The following is a 17142-nucleotide window of genomic DNA, read 5'->3' as shown; positions in this document are numbered from 1 at the left end:
TGCTGACCTATCAAGGGAAGTCCTACAAATCCCCAACTGATAATGCAAATCTGCAGTCAAGACTGCCACAGAACCAATGAATCCTTTGGTTGTGACCCTCCACTCAGTTCCAAACCAAAGGACCCCAACCAACTCTGCAAAGAAATTGTGAGCTCTGCCTTCACACCACGTATAAGGCCTCCATCCACCCAGCACTTCCTATTCCAGTCCTGTCACAGTCTAATCCTACTCCATCAGAGATTGACTCACCTGTGAAAGCAACCATGTCACATACCAGCTCTTCTGGAATCATTGCACAGCTTTTTATATTGGAAAGAGAGCCAACCAGCTGTCCACCAGGATGAACGGCCACTGCCAAAGTAGACCATCCTGCGGCACAAAATGCAGCTGTACATAATACACTTGATTTCAATGGCTGCTACACAAACCGGGTCATCTGGTCCTCCCCTCCACCACCAGCTTTTCTGAACTGTATAGATGGGAGTTATCCTTTCAACATATTCTCAGCTCCTGAAATTACCCTGGCCTCAACTTATGGAAACCTACTGTAACCACACCCACCAGGTTCCACCCCCTCTGTTCTATCACCTTCTTCCTGAGTAATGAATATGAAATGGATGATGATTCACTATGTGTTATGTTATGGACATGTTACTCAATGGGATACATTCTATTTAGAAAAATTCATAATCTAGAAAGAAATTAAAAAGACATTTAATGAAAAGTACTGGTCAGAAACAGCACAAAGGAAACCTCAAACAAGATTACTAGTACATGAGAATATAACTGAACTACTAACAGTCTTTTGAATTGTGTAACACATTAGATAATTGGGATAAGTCAATAGAGTCAACTGATGGATAAAGTAATTAACAGTTTACCAATAAGAAATGATAGGTAATTATGAAATAAGGCAAACAACTTACTATACTTTTGGGAGAAAATTTGGTATGTTATATAAATTCAATGAGTAGGGATTCTTATAAGGAATCACAATTCACAAGGCAGAGGGGAGAAAAAGAGGAAATGTTTGCAAAGTGCAAAATAGCAAAATCAATTAACTGAATGGGAGCAAAAACAGATATAAATTTGAAGAATAAATGCAGGGAGAGAACAAGGGAGATCTCAGAAGGGGACAGAAGGTGTTCTGGAGATAGTTTCAGCTTTTGAAACATGGACAGTTAAATGGATTGCATTGACTATTCCCTTTAGTCTGGTGTAAGATAGAGAAGTTGATAATGGAAGAACTGTTATATGAAGGTAAAGTAGAACCAAGTTGCAAGTGAGGAAACCCATTGTGACAGGAAACTCCATGAATGAATAAATCAGTACTGTGTTAGATTCAGGGGCTGAAACAAGTGTTATAGTCTATCTGATCCAAAGTATCTCATCACTCCTAAGTAATGTGGAATTGGCTAGTAGATGTCACGAGAGGTGGCCTCACCAGTACGAAAGAAAGTGGGGAGTATTGTGTTGTCAGCAGTGTAGCAAAATGGGTCAGTCAGAAGAGGTTAGTGACTTAAAACATGGAATAGTCATTAGATGTTGCCTGAGTAACCTATCCCTCAGTGATATCTCAACCCTTCTAAGGCTGACCAATTCAACTACAGGGGACGTGACTGTGAAGTGAAAATACAAAGCAACAACAACAGCTAAACAAGACCATACAGACCTCTTGTAATGACAGACAGGGACCATTGAGCATTGTAGACGGTGTTCATAAAAAAATCACATGAAATCAATGGAAAGAATCATTTGTGAGTTCCAAAGCGCTACCACCAGTCCAGTTAGCACAGTGACTGTGCGTAGAGAGTTAAAATGGATGAGATACAATAGCTAAGCAGCTCCTCATATACTAAGGCGACAAAGTCACGGGATAGTGTTATGCACATATACAGATGGTAGTAGTATTGTGTACACGATGTACAAAAGGGCAGTGCATTGATGGTGCTGTCATCTGTACTCAGGTGATTCATGTGAAAATGTTTCCAAAGTGATTATGGCCACACAACGGGAATTCAGATTTTGAACCTGGAGTGGTGCTTGGAGCTAGACACATGGGACAGTCCATTTTGGAAATAGTTAGGGAATTCAATATTCCAAGATCTACAGTGTCAAGAATGCGCCAACCATAGCAAATTTCAGGTGTTACCTCTCACCAAGGACCAAAGGCAGAGGTGTTTGCATCGAGTTGTCAGTGATAACAAGCAAGCAACACTGCATGAAATAACAACAGAAATGAATGTGGGATGCATGACAAACATATCTCTTAGGACAGTGCAGGGAAGTTGGGCATTAACAGGCTATGGTAGCAGATGACTATTGCGAGTGCCTTTGCTAACAGTATGATATACCTGCAGTGCCTCTCCCGGGCTCATGACCACATTGGTTGAATCCTAGAGAACTGGAAAACCTTTGTCTGTTCAGATGAGTCCCAGTTTCAGATGGCAAGAGCTGATCATAGGAATTTGACAGTGGCACAGACCCCAGAAAGCCATGGGCCCAAGTTCCCAACAAGGCAATGTGCAAGCTAGTGGCAACTCCATAATGGTGTGGGTTGTGTTTACATGGAATGAACTGGGTCCTCCGGTCCAACTGAACCGATCATTGACTGGAAATGGTTATGTTTGGATATTTGGTGACCATTTGTACCCATTCACGGATTTCATGTTCCCAAACAATGATGGAATTTTTATGGATTACAATCCACTATATCACCAGACCACAACTGTTCATGATTGGCTTGAAGAGCAATCTGGACAATTCGAGCAAATGATTTGGCCACCCCTATCAACCAACAAGGGTCATAATCGGGAGCTCAGTTTGTGCACAAACTCCTACATCAGCAACACTTTCACTAAACTAGACAGTTATAGACACAGCATGGCTCAATATTCCTGCAGGGGACTTCCAATGACTTGTGGATTCCATGCCATGTTAAGCAGCTGTACTGCACTGGGCAAAAAGGGGTCTGACACCATATTAGAAAGCTTCCCACAATTTTTGTCACTTCAGTGTAAGCCACATATTACTGTAATAAGTGCAAAGTGATGCTTGAGGTGGTATAAAGAGTGATGCTACTGAACAGTGGGTGACTGGAAATGAGTAACCTGGAGTGAAGAATCATGCTATATCCTGTGGCAATCTGATGGGAAGGCTTGGGTTTGGCAAATAACTGAAGAACGTTACCTGCCAACTTCTGCAGTGCCAACGGTGAAGTACGGAGGAGGCGATATTACTGTATACGGATGTTTTTTGAGGTCAGGGTGTGATCCCCTTATTGTGCTTAAGAAAATGATCAAAGCAGAAGTATATGAATACATTTTACAGTATTGTGTACTGCTTACATAAGAGGAACAGTTTGAAGATGTGATTGTATCAGTATGACAATGGATTGTAGCATAAAGCACCATTTGTGAAGTAACAGTTTGCAGACAGAAACATTTGTGAAATGGATTGATCTGCCTAGATTCCCAACCTGAACTCAATGGAACACCTGTGAGATGACGGATTGTTGACTTTACTCTAGTCCCTAGAGCCCAAAATCATTACTTTCTCTGGTTTCGGCTCTTGAGAAAGAATTCCTCCACAGATATTCAAATACCTCATTGAAAGTGTCTAAAGCAGAGTTCAAGCCATCATAAAGGTGAAGGATGGACACATTCCATATTACTGTCCACTAATAGGTGTCCAAATACCTACATTCTGATAGTGCAGCAGAAGTGGAGACAAGTAAGAAGGGGAAAGGGGAGCAGAAAAGGAGAGAAGTAGAGAAAGTGAAAGAGACTGTTGGGTGTGTTAGTGGAGTAGAAGGCTGTGTAGCACAGGAGTGGCAGCAAGGATGGGGATAGGTATGTGAAGGACACTGACTAGTTAAGGCTGAGCCCAGGTGGTTACAGGAATGTAGGCTGTTTTGAAGTGGGAGTTTCCACCTATGCAATTCAGAAAAGTTAGTATTGGTAGGAAGGATCCAGATGGTGCAGGCTGTGAAGCAGTCATTGAAGTGAAGCATGTTATGTTGGGCAGAATGTTCAGCAAATGGGTGGTCAAGCTGTCTCTTGACAATAGTTTGTCAGTCGGCATTCATGCGGACGGCCAGCTTGTTTGTTGTCGTGCCCACTTAGAAAGCACCACAGTGGTTGGAGCTTAGCTTGTAGATCACATGACTGCTTTCACAGGTAGCCATGCCTTTGATGGGATAGGAGATGCCTGTGACTGGACTGGAGCAGGTGGTGGTGGGAGGATGTATGGGACAGGTCTTTTGCAGAGATATGAGCAATGAGACAAGCAGTTCAGACAGGATTGGAGTAGGGACAGACAAGGAGATTGCGAAGGCTTAGTGAGCAGTGGAATACCATTTTGGGAGGGTTGGGAAGGATAGTAAGTAGGATATTCTTCATTTCAGGTCATGATGGAAGGTAGTCAGAATCGGACTGAATCCTGAGGGGAATGCTCCTTTAGGGCAGGATTGTGGGTATTTGGGAGATGGTACGTGACTGGAGAGGCAAGGCACCGAAGATCTGTTTCATACAAGGTTAAGAGGGTAATTTCAGTCTGTGAAAGTCTCAGTGAGATCCTTGGTATATTTGGACAGGGACTACTCATCACTAAGATACAACAAGCAAGAGCAGGAGGGACTTATTGGTATGGAATGGATGGAAGCTGTCAAAATGCAGGTATTGCCATGGTATGTTTGATGTGGATAGAGGTGCTGATAGAATCAGCCTTGTGGTGGAGGTCAACATTGAGAAAGGTTTCTTGTTGGGTTGAGGAGGATCATGAGAAGTGAAAGGGGGAGAAAGTAGTGAAGTTCTGGATGAATGTGGGTACGGTGTTCTCATCCTTGGTCCAGATCACAAAGGTGTCACTAACAAATATGAACCAGGTGATTGTTTTGAGATTCTGGGTGGTTTGGAAGATCTCCTCTATACGGCCTATGAATAGGTTGGCACAGGATGGTGCCATGCGGCTGCCCATTGCTCCACCACAGATTTGTTTGTAGGTGATCCCTCCAAAGGAGGAGTAATTGTGCGTGTGGATATAGTTGATCATAGTGATCCATAAGGGGTTGTAGATTTGGAGTCAGTGAGGCACTGAGAAAGATAGTGTTCAATAGCTGCAAGACCATGGGCATTGGGGATGTTCGTGCAGAGGGAAGTGGCATTAACAGGGATGAGCAGGGCACCGTGAAGTAAAGAAGAGGAACTGTGGAGAGTTGGTGGAGGAAATGGTTGGTGTTTAATATATATAACAAGGTACGTTACAGGTTTTGTTTTGTTTTGGAGTGCGAAAACAATTACGCGCCCATGTCAGATCTGTACAACACAACGGCAAAGAGTGGAATTAAAAACAACTACACGCCAATCCCAACTGACAGAAGAGAAGACAGCTAAAAACAGGGCTGTGAAGAAAGGTCTATAAAATCTGCCATAAAGAAATGGAGGTCCAGAACTAAAAATTAAATGTCTTCGCCATGTTGACACCTTTTCTGGAGCAGGTGGTAGTGGAAGGAAACGATCTATTAACTTAGCTGCAACCACTCTGCTGCTTTCTATCCGGGCACGACAATTAAGTAGCTGTGGCCGGACAAACAGTGGCCAAGAGACAATTGGACCACACAGTTGCTGAACATGCGCACAACACAGTGTGCTTCACTTCAATGATTGCTTCACAGCCTGCACCATCTGGATCTTTGCTACAAATACCAGCTTTTCTCAGCTGCGGAGGTGGATACTCTCCCTGCAACTACCCCCTTCCCTCCTCCCACCACAGCACTACATTGCCTTCTACTACATCAACATGACCACTACTCTTTTTCCCCATCTTTGCTTCTCTCCTTTTCCACTCCTCTTTCCTCCTCCTCTGCTTCTCTCCTTTTCTGCTCCCCTTCCCATCCCCCAAACCCCACAACTGCACCTAGAATAGGACTTCTAGGTGCCCCATCACATCCCTGCATCATCCCTCAGGCAGCGCTACACCTTCCCCCACAGGAAATGAGGCATTAGAACACTTGCCCACAAAAGGCAAAGGTCCCGAGTTTGAGTCTCAGTCTGGCACACAGTTTTGATCTGCCAGGTAGTTTCATATCAGTGTACACTCCGCTGCAGAGTGAAAATTTCATTTTGGCACATAAATCTACTTGGTGATGGAGGTTTAACCCTTCAAAATGTGTTGTGTATACAAATAAACAGTGCCTGGGAACAGTAAACTTGTTGTTACATTCAATAGCATGGAAAGCATTTCTGAAGAAGAGAAATTTGTTAACAGTGAATATAGACTTAAGTATTAGGAAGTATTTTCTGAAGGTATTTGTCTAAAGTGCAGCCTTGCACGGAAGTGAAAGCATTTCACACAAAAGAAGAATAGAAGCATTTGAAATGTGGTGCTACAGAAGAATGCTGAAGAATAGGCCTTGATGTGTAGATCATGTAACCAATGGCAAAGTACTGAATAGACCTGAAGAGAACATCACACCAGTCTTCAGACTGAAAACAACAAGTTTACACATTTGGTTAAAACAATTAATTCTATTCAACTGAAGAATCCCTAGAAACTAAATAATCTAGTTATTTTCTCTGTATGTGATTACTGAGTAAAACATGACTGCACTGTAAACTTTGATGAATCCAACTGAATGAAAAATACAGATTTCAATTAAGCATCTGCCTGAGCTGGTGATTTTGTACAGCATATTCATCCAACTTTATAGGAAACAACTGCTCTTACATGTACAGTCCACTCAACACGTTATTTGTGGGGCTGAGTGTCACACGAGATGTCAATCTTTCAGCACATATGGTAAGTGATGGTACAAGTGTTAAACTGGCATTGTGGGACATGGCTCAAGTATTATTTCCATAAAGGCTGTAAAGACATGAAACAATTTTTCTTTACAAATTGTAAAACATGTTTACTCTTCAGTTCAAAAGGTGGGACAAGAGCCAAGAAAAGTTTAAATTACTGCAAAACAGATAACCAGTTTCCGTGACTGGCAGTGTTAATAACATCCGTCACCATCAAAAGTAAGGAGAATGGTTTTTATTGGTTTCAATGTTAACAGCAGATACACTTACCTCGAATTCAGCAGCTCGTAACTGGCCAAAGAACACTTTCCGCATCAATTTTCCAGCAAGTATAACAAGAATAAATGCCTGAACATAAATCACCTGCAAATAAGAAAATGATTGAAAACTATGTAAGCAAGTATCCCCTCTAAGTAAATAGTATCCTGTCTCATTATACAGAAGGTGATACACATTAGAAATAAAATGTAGAAATATATTTATAATTGGGGAAGGGGGGGGGGGTGAGATTTTATGGATACCGTGAACTGAGGTAGATCTTTTAAAAAATCTCGCACCTCACATAATTATTGAGTGATGACAAATGTTATGCAAAAAATGTTATCAAAAAATAAATGATATTTTTCATCATCATGGACACATTTCATACCATCACTTTTTAAAAGTGGACTGATCTTATCTAAATTTGTTAGTTATCAGCAGTAACTTTGTACAAAATGCTATTCAACAGTTCATGTATAAGTAACTGCACAGAAAGGAGAAAAAACTAACAGAGAGAATTAATCTAATACAAGGAATTTGGAACCTTGGGATTTGATGCAGCTTTTGAACAAAACAAGCAGTACAGTTTCAATGTCATTTGACATCCTCAGATAGAAAATGATCACCTCCAGACTTCTCCATCCATTACAGTCTTCAGTGACAAGCACTCATGTTTCTTCTGCAGTATGAACTATAATTTTATTCATAGCTTCCGGTGAATGCTTTGGAATATAAAAATTACTTTTGTGATAGCTAGAGGAAGAAATTAACTAAATTTCAAGGCCACAAATGAGATGCAATATAATTTTCTCACAAGGGGGTCATGAATCTCAATTCCCCATTCTTAAAGCCTCCAACATTAGTTGCACTCTCTCTCTCTCTCTCTCTCTCTCTCTCTCTCTCAAGCGAATGCTCTGGGGAGTATGGTGGATGATACAGTACTTCCCAGTCCCATCATCCGAACAGAGTAGCCACAGCTTGCGCTGTATGCGCCCACACATTGTCGTGCAAAATGATGGGTGGGTTGTGCAGAAAGTGTCGCCGCTTCTTTTGCAAAGCTGGTTGCAGGTGATGCTCAAAAAACAAACAGTAATACTGTGCATTGACGGTATGCCGTGGACGAACGTAATGCATTAGGATAACACCGTCACAGTCATAGACAAGAATCACCATAACTTTCACCATACTGGGGCTCTGACACTCTTTCGACTTTCACGGCGACTCATGTTGATGCCATTCGTTGGATAGGCATTTAAGTTTTGGCTCATACAATGTGGCCCATGTCTCATCCGTATCATAAAACAGCATACGACAGCTTCTCCTTCACACTCATTGTGCTCCAAGTGCACCTGGGCAGTGTCGTAACACATCCATTTCTGCACTTCCATCAAGTCATACAGAACCCATCGTGAAGCAAATTTTTAGCATGCCCAGGCGTTCCTTCAGAAGGCGAAGCACAGTTGTATGCACTAATCCGGTTTTGTGGGCAAGCTCACGAATTGTATGGCGTCGATCACTGTCCACTAATGCGACAACAGCATGCACTTCTTCTTCTGAGACGCTAGGACAACCTGCCCGATGCATGTCTGCCAAAGTCTGTCGACCTTTGTTGAAGGCTTTTACCCAACATGCCACCGTTCTGTAACGGCAATGCCGATTCCCCGCACGCCTCTTGAAGACCTTGATGACACTGTCGTGCTGTATGACCTCTGGCACATTCAATCTTGATCCAACACTGGCCTTCCTCTACAGTCTGTGCTCCCCATATTCTCCCCTACTGCCAAATTAATAACTCCTTGATGTCTCAAGATGTGCCCTATTAACCTGTTCCTTCCTTTAATCAAATTGTTACTTAAAGCACTTTTCTCCCCAAATAATGATTCAGTACCTCTTTATTATGAGATCAAAGAAATAAAATATCTCCTCATTAGTTATCCGATATGCCTATCTAATCTTCATTATTTTTCGTAACATTACATTTCAAATGCTTCAGTTGCCAGCTCATCTTGCAGAACAAAAATTTCATAGTGTCTTTCTCTGAATGCGTCATACGATAAATTAAACTGAGCCTCAGAAACTGTTCAGTGACCATATTTCACTAAGATATAGATGCGAAATAGGGATGTTTTCTGATGGATTGATGGCAAATAATGACCTACTCAAAAAGATTAAATGCAATATTTCGTTCTGTGAAGCAGACTTTGATGGCAGGACAGCATTCTCAATAGCCTGCATCAGATGAAGATAAGCCACTGCACTGAAATATGGAATGAAAGAAAGAAGAGGGCAGTTGCATTGAAAGGTCAATACAATTCCATCGTTCATTAGTTTTTCTTATGACCAAATGAGAGCTGACTTAACATGCTGATGGGGTCACCATGGGAAGTGCTCTTCTCCCTTGGTGGCTAACATACCATGGTAGTTTTTGAGAAGACAGCCCTGAAATCAATAAACCTTAAAGCGACCATTTCTTGGAGGTATGTTGATGTCACATTCACAGTAAGTCCAAAGATAGTAAAAAAATAATGGTTTTTTTTGGACAGTATCTCAACTCCATCCACACGAACACCCAGTTGCCATGGAAACAGGAAAGATGGTTGTTTGCCTTTCTTTGATGTTTTGGTTACATGGAAAAATAGTGACTTCCTGTGTCATTCAGTTCATCACAAGCTCATTCACTTGGATTTGTATTAACAACCTTTGAGTTGTCATCCTCTGTAGCAAATCATGGGTGTACTTAAGACATTTGTACAAAGAGCACACACAGTTTCCGAACCTGAAAGTTTGCCTAAGAAACTTGCCCACCTAAGAGCAATGTACAGGGAAAATGGATACTTAACATACAAGATTAACATGGCACTTTCACCTAAAGTAAAAAACTAACAACCTAATAAGGAGAGTACAATATGCAGCTTTTCTTTCATATGCTGATAACACCTTTTTTTAAGATAAGCAAGATAACCTAGAAATTCCAAATTAAAATGGTTACCCATCCACCATCTAGGACAGAATCCTTCACCACTTGGATTGATATAAGATTATATTTATTATTGCAGAAGACTAGAGTTTATTAAATACCCTGCCAGTGTGGCATTGCCAATATGTGTTAAATTACACACACAGTGACAGAACGACTTACAGGACACCAATGCTGCACCCGCTTCTGTGACCCACAAAGTCTGCTACTACTGAGCACTGGACATTCATCAGAATATGATAACACAACAAGTGTGATTGTCACTACTTTCATTTTAGTATTCTATTACTAAAGAGCCCATGGAGATGCACATAGCAGAAAACATTATTAGCTGGGACTGTAGTTATCAGCTGGATAATGCACAGAATCCTATTATTTCCATGATCTGCTGTCAGCACAGATGACAGAATACTTCAAGGGCCACTGAGAGTGGCAACTCACCAAACAGAAGAGGTTCAAACTACTGCTAAGTGCACTGATTGCAACCGCGTTTCACAATGATCACTTGTTGACATGTTGACTCTTTGGCTTCTGTCTTAGGTTCTTTGGTCAACATCTGTTTGATGATTTTTCTGATGTTTCACCGGAATGAGTGGGTGGCATTGCCAAAGCTTCACCCTCCACTGCTAGTGATGGACTGGGGGTGAGTCAGCAGCTGAAGATTATATATACCTGGCTATTCCCTGGTGATTACTACTGTGACTCTTCTCTTCCTACCTGCAACAGTTATTCAATGCACCATGAGAACCCATGATCCATTGAGCTTGAGGCTTTCCTTTTTGTTGTTGAATTTACTCCCATGTTGCTGGATTTGTATGGCTTCCCTGAACAAATGGGCACAGAAGCTCTTCTCCACAGGGGAAACTCTTTATTGATGAATTTTATTATGTGGGCAATAAAACAAAGCATGAGCTCTGCCACAGTTAATTTCTCTACTTCTCTCAACCTGCAAGACACTTTATGTATGGTATCCTGCCATTGATGGATTGTTCAGTAATTGCCACAGACTTCTCCACATATATAGGGTATACGGTATATTCCAGACATTGAAAGCGAGTCCCAGTTTCATTGTCAGGAATATACTGCATAATCTGTATGTGGGAATGACTTCCCAACCAGTATCACCCAAGTCTGTGTGGCCTTGGCCAAATCGTTGGCACCATTTCACTATGCCTAGATATGACCTTGCATTTTGTTTATATTCTTCCAGATTTTCACAAAGTATCTGCAATTTAGACATTTTACCTATAAGAATTTTACTGTCCCGTATACTTCAGCTTCGGAGTTCATTTCCAGATGGTGTGCCATTTCAACTGCACACTGTTATGCACTCGTTATCTGAACCACAGCAATACTGTGTCTGCAGAAAACCAAGAACATGTACTCTATTCTACAATGCACCACTCCTGTTGTGCAATAGTCTTAGCATGGGTCAACATGTGTAACTTACTTTCTGAAACCCCTACATATTTCCAGAGAACTTTTACCTCTACAGTGTGGTGTAACATTGATGTGATCCTCCTGGATAAAGTATTACATGGGTAAAATAGTTCCTTATTAAGATTTGCAAGTTGGGAGGATATTACCATCAGAAAAAATAAAAATAAACAAACAAATCAGGCGTTACATGAATTGGAGTGTGAAATTTTAGATCTTTCACTTGTGTAACTTGTCCCGCGAGGTCAAAGAAATTGTTCATCACATCAAGAGAGATTAAAATTTAATTTTGATAGGGAGGTGATTTTGATTGCAGCGAAAATAGTAGAACAACACAGACTGTGAGAAAGAAACAAAAGAGGAAGCCAGCTGGTAGAATTTTGCACAGAGCATGATTTAATCATTGAAAACACTCGGTTCAATAATCATAAATGAATGTTTATGCAGAAAAGACCTGCAGCCAGCACAAGCTTTCAAATAGTTTACCAAAGATAGGAAACAGATTTATAAACCATGTTTTAAACGGCTAGGATGAGGCCTAAGTGGAACAGGCAAAATGAAACAGACACACTTAAAAGAAAGGGCAGGATAAGTACAGTGTCAATGCAGGAATCGATAAAACAGAAATGCAAATCTGTTAAAGCATGTACAGCTATCAAAAAGGATAACTGCTGCTTGCAGAAAAACAGAAAAAACCTATGAATGAAAGAAAGCACCATTATGAACATTGAGAGCTCAGGTGGTAAATCAGCTACAAGCAATGAAGAGAAGGGTGATAGGAGGAAGAAACAAATAAAATGACTACAGAAAGAAATGATACTTCACAGTATTATGGGAATGAATTTGAAATGTGTGATGGGGTAGCGTGAGAAGAATTTAGCAGGATGCTGAAACACCCTAGTCAAAGCAAGATATGTGAGTTAGACGTGGTTTTAAGATCCTTGCCATAACAAACCATAACAAAACTGTAAACTGGTATGCAGGATGGTTGAGAAATATCAATACGCTTCTTCACCGAAGAATGTAACAATCCCAATACCAAAGATAGCTGGTGACGACAATAAACCAGGGTGTCTTTAGGCTTTGACCACTGATCTTGTACCAAGCCCCAAGAAGCAACACAAACATCGTTTCATGATGGCAACCAATAACCTTACACATTTTTATGGCATGACAGATAATATAACTATCTAGTACAAAATAATACAAATTATTTATAATAAATACTGAAGCTAACAATACTGTGGTGGGAAAATAAAGGTAGTGGGTGGGGACGAACTAAAGTATAACACAACAACTACAGAATCATATAAATAGTGAGGTAATGCAAATTACAACATAGCAAAAAAATCAATACAGTAATCATAAAGAAGATTGTACTACACACCTAGCGAAAAATCATGAAAGCCAATAATACAGAGCTCAACTTGAAAGACCAACTGCAGTTGTTGTCTGCAGACCGGCCAGAGCAGCCAGAGACAGTGGTCATGTGCGGGTGCGATTTGTGCGAATGTTTCCTACTTCAGAAAAAGGGCTTTTGGATGAAAACTTAAATTTATAGCAGTCTTTTCATTGTGTCTGTCTGTTACTCATTTTCAGCTCTTTTAATGCTGATGTTAGTCTGTATCAATTTCCTTTTACTGAAACTGCAACTCACTGACAGGTAAAAGAATTGTAGACAAAGTGATAGAACTGATAATAATTAGAGATTTATGGAGGAGCCTGCCAGATTACCACAGTGAGCCCTGCAAAGTATGTTTGTATCTGAGAATAATTTGGTACTAACACTAATTTGGACCTGTATTGGAAAGAAACTTCAGGAACAGACTTCATGATTACTGCATGAATGACATACCAGAGGCAAATCACTGTATAAACCCCTAAGCTTGTTGAGACAGCTATCTGCTGTATTGTACTGAGACCTTGGCCTTCATTCCCTTTGACTTCAGGGAACAAAGAACTCACATGCTGAAACTGAGTTATTACCAGAGAATCTGACACAGGCTTGTAGAGTCATATCAGTTCCATCATACTTGTTTTCCAACAGGCATCCGTGTGCAGCACCACTGGCACTTTGCACACAATCTGTTATCAAGTTATAATGTTCAAAATTATCACCAGGATTTTGCAAAGCAGCAATTTTAACATTTCATCACCCTTATTTTTATTTATTATGACAACAGTTACGGCAGAGGGTGAAACCTAATGTTAAAGCACAGTTTACTCCTCAATGAAAGCTAGTGACCTACTTATCCTACTGGTAACAAGTTGATACATGTCCTGTAAGTTTAATATTCTTCATTTTCTTTCATAATCTGACCTGAATTTCAGGCTTTCTGACCATCCTTAAGGGCTGTGGTCTGTCCAGGCGAAAGAGTGCACATATGGGCAAATGTATTGCAACTAACTACATACCTCATAGCAAACTGACAATGAAACAAAATTTTGTAAAGTTTTGTAGTCCCCTAGTCACTAAACTAAAAGAGCTCTCCGTAGATGCAACACACTGCTATGGCACCTATCAATATTCACTGAAATATACAGACAGTTTAGCTGCTGGAAGATTGGCAACATGAGCCTGTTCATAGCTTGTGAACCTGGCTTGAATTAAACGAGGTCTTTGATACTCAAGCTACACTAGATGCCAAAACAATTATTTGATAATCACTTTTTCTGGTTTCACAAACACAAACCAAACTGCCAACATAACCTAAACTCAAAAAATCAATATGGTCTTAAAAACATTGTCCAAATTCATTTCTCTTTTAGTTGTGCATGTCTTATGATGCATGCCACAATACCGATAGGTTCTATTGACCCCCAGTAACTATCAAACTAAGGGTAAGATGCAGGAGATGCTTGTCATATACTATTTGATGAGCATATCTGGCTAAAGACGACATAGCAAGCACTGTCCTCTTTCAGTATTAGATGCTTTGTCATTTCATTTTATGTCCCACTATATACTAATAATGTCTGTAGCTTAAAACACTCAAATACTGTTGAGTTATTACTATATTTTAGATACTGAACCTTGCTGAAAAACATGAAAACAGGCAACTTATAAAATACATGGAGAGAAGGCAGCTGATTTATCAAATAATGCTCACAGGACTCAGAGAAGCCGTTTTCATTGCATGACTGACATACATTCACAGAACATGAAAATGATAATCACACATAGGATTCCTTGGACATTACTTTTATAAATGCAATGTTAATGCCTTCATTGTTCCCTCATATTAATGTGGGCCTAATTTATACCATTATCTTTCTTTTTTTTATTACATGGTGTTTTGTAAACAGAGCACTACTAACTTGTTTTGTTTTCAAATCAACGACATTGAAAGACTTGATCAACATAAAATTAACTCACCTATAGAACCTGTAATATAGAATTTAATTTTTTTTTGTGTATGACAACTGAGTGATCCGGTGTAAGTCTTTCAAATGGTTGGGACATGGTCAACTTGTGTCTCCCTAAGCATCACAAGAAATGCTACTGTGGATAGGGGATCTACAGTTTAATGTGGAATCTGAACCACCTGTCATTCCTGGAGACTATCCATATCACTGACAGGTGTAGGCTACTATAAAGGCAGGTAAATATTCAGTGGTATAACTGGGTTTCGTTCCTCTCCAGGCACACACTTTTCCACAGGACCACCTGGGCAGACTGCTGGTTCTACAGCAATATAATGTTAGTTTGTAAATAAGTTAGAGTATATATTCAGTTGTCATTATTTCAAAGCAATGTTCTATTAATCATAATACATTTTCTGACATTCCATTTTCTTGTATTTATTACAAATTCATTCTCATCAGTTATGAGGCTTATTGTCTGATCGAAAATACTAGGTGAGCTTTCTTCTACATCCACAATATGCAAGCTGTAAATCAAGTAGGCTACGCCATTAAATTTCTGAAAGTTTGACAAGATTTGTGTGAACTAGAAATTCTTTGAGGAGCATTCACTGGCGAGAAAGTGTCAAACTAAACTTTTGCTAATGCTCTTTTATAATATCAATGGTGATAATTAAACAGCTGATCTGCATATTCTTATCCTCATGAAGTGGAAAGATTTTACCCCACTTGGCCCTAGCATTTCAAATCGCCTCCGTCCATAAATACACCTATTTTCTCCTTGTAAGCATATGTGTGTGTTCAACATGTGAACAGTTATATTATTTCTTTAAAATTATTAAGTAGTTAATACTTTATGTGATACACGTTACTGGTATTTGAGGTACTCAGTACTATGACAGACAAATGTTGGTGTAAGATAACGTTAACTGTTGGACATACTTGTTGCTGAACGACAACAATCCTCAAAACGCAACTCTAGCTTTGCGCAATGCTCACATATTCGGGGCGCTCAGGTTGAAAAAGCACATTACCTTTCACAACATGTATAAATTACGTCTGCGAACTTGTAAACAAACATCGCGTCACACAAACACCGCACATAAAAAAATTTCAGAGGCATCATCATTAACCATGATGGTGTACGCCTAACTGCAAACATGAAATATCGTTTTCAGTGCTTTCTAAGTTGTTAACTATTAGGGAAACAATAGTTTCGACTATATAAACATTATTATAATGACTTGGCACCTACCGCCATACTCGGATTTGATTTTGTGATGTACACAATTGACGGATAAAACTGTTTCTTTTGGTAATATGCATTTCCAATTACTATACTTGTTAATCCGAGGCTAATAAGTGTTATTCCAAGCGACCGCATCTCAAAAAATTTAGTGTCGTCTACTATTTTCAACTACAGCTGATCTCACATCATCCACAACTCAAAATCGACTACAGAGCACTCAGCGGTTTTGAATGACACTACGTGTCATGATCGTCCTATGTTTCAACACTACGTGTTTGTAAATATGTTGCTAGAATTTGGCGGCTGGTTGAAATTCTTGTGAGTTGATTTCGTCCGTAATTGTTTAGTAAGCTATTACATTCTGGATTTGCTTATTTGGTTACTAGATAACTGTCAAAGCAGCAAAATTTAATGGATATCGAATTACGAAACGAAGAATGACTTACGAAATATGAAGCTCGGTGTTTCTGGAACTCAACGAAAAGTGTATCATTGACGAAACACGACTCTCACTTTTTATACAAAGTTGACATTGCAAGAAGGGCGGATAATCCGACTTTCAATTACGTCCATGTACATCATTATATCATTTTTATCCAACATCCTCCATGTGTAACCCTCAACAATGTGAAAGCCCACCCAATGCAGGCTATTTTCAAGGATCCACCGTCTCGCAGCTTAAATGGATTCTATAGACGGCTGATGTGCCTAAATCATCTCTTTTCAACCTCATCTGATATTCAGACTAGACCACTGTCCTAGCATTCTACCCTACGCTTCCTACTAACTACAGAGCCGTTTAAGCAGTCAAATTTCGCGATGGATACCTGTAATAATGGGAAACCCCTCTAGCTGGTACAAAGTGAAGTACCGTCTGCCATTTGGTCCACAGTGATTTTCAGAGTAGAAATGTAGATATGAGCAGGACAAAAATATTGTATGATTATTTACTATTATTATGTGGTGGTTGTTCATGTCCTGGAAATTGGAATTAATTCTCAACTTACAATCATTTATTTATTTGCTTATTACATATTTTCGAATACAGAAAG

General features: G+C 39.9%; 1 protein-coding gene across 2 annotated transcripts in view; it reads right to left on the bottom strand.

Annotated features, from left to right (window-relative positions):
• The window catches only part of LOC124612500 (E3 ubiquitin-protein ligase synoviolin-like), an 85004-nt gene extending 68691 nt beyond the window's left edge, over positions 1 to 16313 (bottom strand). For both annotated transcript variants that reach the window (XM_047140740.1, XM_047140741.1), the window contains exons 1-2: positions 16097 to 16313; positions 7074 to 7166 (exon numbers count right to left, since the gene is read on the bottom strand). In XM_047140740.1, the coding sequence (XP_046996696.1) occupies positions 7074 to 7166; positions 16097 to 16225 (222 nt within the window). In that variant the 5' untranslated portion in view covers positions 16226 to 16313. The remainder of the gene's footprint in view (positions 1 to 7073; positions 7167 to 16096) is intronic.
• Positions 16314 to 17142: the final 829 nt, after the last annotated feature.

This window comes from Schistocerca americana, chromosome 4, assembly GCF_021461395.2.
Source record: "Schistocerca americana isolate TAMUIC-IGC-003095 chromosome 4, iqSchAmer2.1, whole genome shotgun sequence".
In the NCBI taxonomy this organism is placed as follows: Eukaryota; Metazoa; Arthropoda; class Insecta; order Orthoptera; family Acrididae; genus Schistocerca; species Schistocerca americana.
The sequence above is the reverse complement of the archived record's forward strand: the minus strand, read 5'-3'. Positions and strand labels throughout refer to the sequence as shown.